This window comes from Crotalus tigris, unplaced genomic scaffold, assembly GCF_016545835.1.
Source record: "Crotalus tigris isolate CLP2741 ecotype Arizona unplaced genomic scaffold, ASM1654583v1 scf7180000018690.2240587, whole genome shotgun sequence".
Taxonomy (NCBI): Eukaryota; Metazoa; Chordata; class Lepidosauria; order Squamata; family Viperidae; genus Crotalus; species Crotalus tigris.
This window is the reverse complement of record NW_024097149.1, coordinates 1185001-1191216: the sequence shown is the minus strand read 5'-3', so window position 1 is coordinate 1191216 and position 6216 is coordinate 1185001. Positions and strand designations below refer to the sequence as shown.

The 6216-nt window shown below is 37.7% G+C and overlaps 1 protein-coding gene across 10 annotated transcripts in view; it reads right to left on the bottom strand.

Moving 5' to 3' along the window:
- Window positions 1-875: 875 nt before the first annotated feature.
- KCNMB2 (potassium calcium-activated channel subfamily M regulatory beta subunit 2) overlaps window positions 876-6216 on the bottom strand; it is a 381704-nt gene continuing 376363 nt past the window's right edge. For all 10 annotated transcript variants that reach the window (XM_039355431.1, XM_039355426.1, XM_039355424.1 and 7 more), the window contains one exon: window positions 876-4118. In XM_039355431.1, coding sequence (XP_039211365.1) covers window positions 3834-4118 — 285 coding nt within the window. In that variant the 3' untranslated portion in view covers window positions 876-3833. The remainder of the gene's footprint in view (window positions 4119-6216) is intronic.

Genomic DNA, 6216 nt, shown 5'->3' with positions numbered 1-6216 from the left:
GTGCAGTGGTTAGAATGCAGTATGGCAGGCAAATTCTGCTGACTGCCGGCTGCCTGCAGTTCAGCAGTTCATTTCTCACCTGCTCAAGGTTGACGCAGCCTTCCATCTTTCCGAGGTCAGTAAAATGAGGAGCCAGATTGTTGGGGGGCGATAAACTGACTCTGTAAACCACTTAGAGAGGGCTGTAAAGCACTGTGAAGTGGTATATAAGTCTAAGTGCTATTGCTATTGCTAATACCTTAGAAAGTTATAGCTTTAGTTGGGCAAGATTCTATCCATTAGGTGGAATCAAACAAAGGATTGAACTCAATTGGAGCTCACTGTCTCTGGGCTTGGGTCTGACAGTCAGATACCACAAACTGCTGAGCTGGAGAAAGTAATAGGAGTTCATCCTGTCACGCTTGGGTCTTGAACACAGACTATCAGCTTTCCAGCTGACAAGCTCAGTGTCTTTAACAGCTGAGTCATTTCACCTCTCTTAGTACATCCACCTTAGTGGAAGAAAAATTGGAAATGTAGTTGCTGGCTCTCTATTGAGGATCTGAAATCATCTGTCCCTTGTTTAAAAGTCTTTCACACCAGAGTTTCTAGATATGAATGAGACAGTATTGAAGAATTAGCAGATGCATTTGAACAGAGAGTTTCAGCTACTTTTGGGGCGGGGTTCACTATATTGTATGGACAGATTCCATTTGGCTCATGTTCAATGATTTATGTGAAACTAGAATAATGAGCAAATTCAGCAACCAGGTTAATATGCTGTGATGAAAGATCAATTTGTGTGTGTATTTTTTTTTAAAAAAGGAAATTGAAAACAAATCTGATCAAACAGGATATTTTGGGGGAGAAGAAACCATTATTGAGAGCCAAGAGGATTGAAATTGCAAAGATTTAATTGAGTAACTGCTGTACCAAATCACACTGTTTTGAAGTCCTGATTACACACCCAGGAATTTATTTGCCTGAGGAAAAAATGTTGCATTATGGGTTTACAACAGGGGTCCTCAACCTTGGCAACTTTAAGAGTTGTGGACTTTAATTCCCTGAATTCTGGGAGTTGAAGTCCACAAGTCTTAAATTTGCCAAGGTTGAGGATCCCTGGTTTACAAGATCAAAGATTAGTTTCACTGCTGTAGACTTCTAAAGCTCAGACAACACATTCACAGCTCATGGAATCTTGTAACACCATAAAAGTTATTGACATTACATAATGGGGAATAAAGAATTACTCAGGTAATGGATGAGCTCGGCAAATCCAATGTGCTTTCTCCTTTTGAAAAAAAAAAGAAACTAATTATGTTTCCAAAATGTTTTTAAATAATTGTTTTGTTTGTTAAAAATCTGTAGAATTCTAGAGAGTGATCAACAAATACCTTATACTTCACCCTTGGGGCTGAATTCAATATCAGAAACTGCTAAGACCGTCCTTATAGATATAATTTAAGTAAACTGTGATTCTTGGTAATCAGGCAGAGGAGAGATGGATAGAAAAATATAATTGTGCTTTTTATAGCCTCACCCTTTTTATCCACATGAGGGACCTACTGGATTCAAAATAAACATTTTCTCACCTTATCATTTTCAAATTACAGTGATACCTTGGTATTTGTCCTTAATTGGTTCCGGGAGGCAAGATGAATACTAAAAAGGATGAATACCAAACAAACCATGTGACTTATCATGGTCTTTCAGCTGGGAAGGACTTCCTAGCTGTCCCTTTTCCTATGTCAATGACCTTCCCAGCATGGCTTACTTCCTGCCCGCCCTCTGCGACCACCCCCCACCTCCTTTTGCATCACATCAAATACGGAGTATCAGGACAACATTTTCATGTCAAAATGCATTGGGTACTAAATTTGACGAGTTTTGAAGCAGTTGAGTACCAAGCTACCACTATATACAGAATAACCTCTGCTCCGCTAATAATCTATCTTCATTCCATTGTACGCTTTTGCTCAACCAAGTATTAATGCAATGGTTCTTACTCATATATTACACACATTTTACTCAGGGCAGGTTTATTCTCTTTCCTCCTACACTTGTTTTAATATTCTCTGTGTTCCTACAAGGTGTCCAGTGTTATTTGACCTCCTTGCTATTCTTAAATAGCAATCAACTATGGGGCTCAATACATCTTGAGGTCTTGCCAAAGCAGAAAAGTGGGACACAAATCAATCAAACAGACTAACAAAATACGGACCTTGAAAAGAAAAGAAAAGATGACCACTTGCAATCTCTCATCTTAACAAGACAGCCTTACAGGTGTTACCTTCTGGAGCTTGTCCACAATAAAAGGATGGCCTCTGTATGCTTCTAATTTGGTTCCACTTCCAGATGTATAGAGGTTTATTTAAAGTATTTTTTTTTCAAACTGCTATTGGGGAAAATTGTTCTGATATGACTAAGAAGAAATAATCTTCACTAGGAGTAGCATTACCTTACTATACATACCTTTTTCAGGGCCTCTCAAGAGTAGAGGATATTTTTCCCAAGCTAAACACCATCTAAGCTTATTCAAATCACAATGCCAACTCTAACTGCATCTAAGCCATTTCTTCAAATCTTTTCTTTGTGATGGTTATATCTAGATTTGGACACTGTGAAATACAAGAAGAGTACTGCCCACTTTCCAATTAATAAAGGAAATAATAAAATATAACATAGCCATACTACAATACACTGCTAGATAGAATATATTTTTATCTTGTTGTCTAGTATTTTTTTGAAATGTCCCATTTAAAAAAAATCTAAAACAGTTGGAAGTAAAAAATGAAAAAAAATGGTGTGATTTTCTTTCTTTTAAATTTTTCTTTACAGTGGTATGGTAATAAATGCAAAAAATATGCATAATAAACTTGAACGCAAGAGGTTTTCTGGTCCCATCTCTGCCAACAGGGCTCAGGCTGGAATAGAAAATGAAAAAAGTTGACAAATTTTACACATCTTGGATTCCCCCCCTCCTTTTGGCGATAGCTTTGGTAGATAATGATCCATGAATAAAAGTTACTGCAAATTAATAAACCTTTCAGTAGGTATGTAAAATGCCGGAAAGGAAAGCTTAACCCTGAGTATGAAATCAACATAAATGCTATTGCCTTAATCCAAAATTTTGAATCCTTCCAGTGTTAAGTTGTGCTCATGTCCTAATAAAATAATTCATTACAAAAATGTCTTATCGATTTCAGTGGAATTTAAATGAGATTATTTATGCTCCACTAGATTTGGACCTGGGTGTTCAGCAATGTGTGTCTTTGGATTTCCCCTGTATTTGTAAGACTCTATATCTGCAAAAGACTTCTGGGTCAAATCATCCATCTTAGTTTCAGTTCTGGCAAACACATTGAGTTCTTACCTTTCACCATCCCCCCCACTCCAATCTTTTCCTCCCCTTCCCAATGCCTAAGTGGAACTTAAATGGTCCACATGAAGACATGTGACCAGGCAGGAGAACCTTTCAAAACAGATTTGTGCTGAGATGATGATTCATTCATTAACAAGGCTTGGCAAAGGATCACACTGAGCCCTGTTTTGGCTGTAGAAAAAAAAAGGGGAAAGAGGAAGAGGAAGAAGAGAAGAAGAAAAATAACTAAGTTGCAGCAGAAATCAAGATTATATAGATGGCCAACACAAACCATAATACCCTCTCTCATTGTCTGCATAAGAGTATCATCACAGTTGCATATAGAACAGCCTTTTTCGTTATTGCTCTACTTCATAAAAATATAAGGAACTTAGAACAGAAACATTACAAACTTAAGGTTCTTTGGTGAAGAATGGAAAAAAAACAACAGTATTTCAGCGGTAAGTCAAATCCTAGAAGCAAGTGGTTGCTCCTATCTGTTGATCCGTTGGATCCTTTCACAAAGAAGAGACAGGTATTGGGTCAACTTGACCATGGCAACAATGACAAGTCCACCTATCATCATACATGTTGGCCAAAAGAGTGAGTGGAACAGCACATTGGAACTGTAAAGTTTGGTTAGCAACACATTCTTTTGAATGCCTTCTGGGTCACAGAAACAGGTAAAGTGCTGATACTTCTTGAAGTTTTCCATGACGACATTGACAAGGGACAAAGACTCTTCAAAGTTCTTTCCACATTTGGGTATATAAGAACACTGTAGGGATGGAAAAAGATAAATGAACAAAGAGAAAGATAGTGCATTCTGAGATGAACACAAGCGTTGAACATTTCATTTCAAGCATGATGTTAACTGACATCTATCATTTTAACTCCCTTTTTATGACCCTGTAATACCTTAATTTGGGGTAGATTTGTGGCAACTGGATGGAGTTGAGCATTTACTGGCCCAATGCCCTTCCTGAACAGCACGTGGAGTTCACAGCACATATTTTTTCTTTACACCCTGAGAGAGAAATATCCGCCGCTACCCAGGATTGAACCCTCAACCTTCTAAATGGGAGCTGAGCGTCTTCACCATTAGGCCACCATGCCACTCACATCTATCATTTTAACTATAGCTAAAACTATATATAGTTTTTTAAAATATATTTCTGAGAATGATACTGTTATGAAGAATTTCTAATAAATCCTTCCCTAACAATTATCCTCACAATGAGTTGGACTATACCTTCTATAGTCATTAGACATCATGACTACCCAATGTGGGAACCACACATACAACATGTTACATGGAACATATACACATTTCATTTCAGGGAGTGATTTTGGTGGTAGACATACCTTTTATCTGTGCTTTTGAAGTCATCAAGGCAATAGTGCAAAAGGTTGGCAGTTCTAATGATACATTATACATAGAAACTGAAAGCACATTATTTACAGTACGTAACACAATTAATTTACTAAAATTGACCAAAAAGGGTACTAAGAGTTTTGCTGCCCATACATCTTCCTTCTCCAAAGTACCACTGTAAATATAGTATGCTCTTAGAGTTTTGCTATCTTTTCCCATCAAAAATGTTGTAGTTCACATCTGCTTAGCTTCAATAATCATCTAGGTCAAAATACAAAATCTTTTTTAAGTCAGAGGCTCATCTAAAATATTGAGAGCATGTGGCTCAAAATGGTTGCTTTGGGGCAACCTGCCTGTCAACAAAATGGCTGCCATAGTGGACATGGCCAATCACAAAACACCCAAGAAGGTGAACTAGTGAGACATCTAGTGAGACTTTAATGGGGCCCAGTGCATTGCTACAAATATATTGTTTTTTTTCAACACGCTATTTATTTAAATACCTGCATGTTGAGAAGAATAGTATATTTAAATAGATGGTCCCAGTGGACCACAGTTTAAGTATGAACCAGCAATGTGCCGCTGTTGCCAAAAAACAAATGCAGTCCTGGGCTGCATCAACAGAGAATATCATCAAAATCATGAGAATACTGATTTATAAGACACTAGTGAGGCCACACTTGGAATACTGTGTACAGTTCTGGTCATTACAACACAAAAAAGATGTGGAGACCATAGAAAATTGCAGAGAGGAGCAAACAAAAATGATGAAGAGTCTGGTGGTTAATTTGTATAATAAAAGGTTGAGGGAACTAGGTATGTCTAGTCTATCAAAGAGAAGGATTAGGGATGGAGGAACATGATGACTGTCTTTCAGTACTTGAGGTACAGCCACAGAGAAGAGGGGATTGAGTTATTTTCCAAAACATCAGAGGACAGGCCAAGGTGTTATAGCTAGAACCTTGGTAAAGAGAGATCCAACCTAGAAGTAAGGATAAATTTTCTGATAGTGAGAACAATTTATCAATGGAATAGCTTGCCTCCTGGGGTTGTGAGTGCTCCATCACTGGAGGTTTTTAAGAATAGACTGGACAACCATTTGACTGGCATGATGTAAGCTCACCTGCCTTGAGCAGGGGGGTTAAACTGGAAGACCTCAGATACCTTTCTGCCCTATGATTCTATTTTCTATGTTCTAAAAATAATCCCCTGTGCAAATTAGATGAGGCAAGAATCATGATAATGCAAGGGATATGTTTGAGGGACAGACACATCCTACCCCAGTCTTGAGAGTTCACTAGATTAATGCTTTTTCAGAGTTACAGAAAGCATATGAAAACAGGAAGTGTTATTCATTCATATTCATTCTCATACTTCCTGTTTCAGGAAGTACAGCAATTGGATTTAGAAACTGTAAGTAAACCAAATGCAATTTTGTCTCCTCAAATCTTAATCAATCAAGAGCAGTCTCCAGCTAATGAGACACTTTGGACAGTTAAAC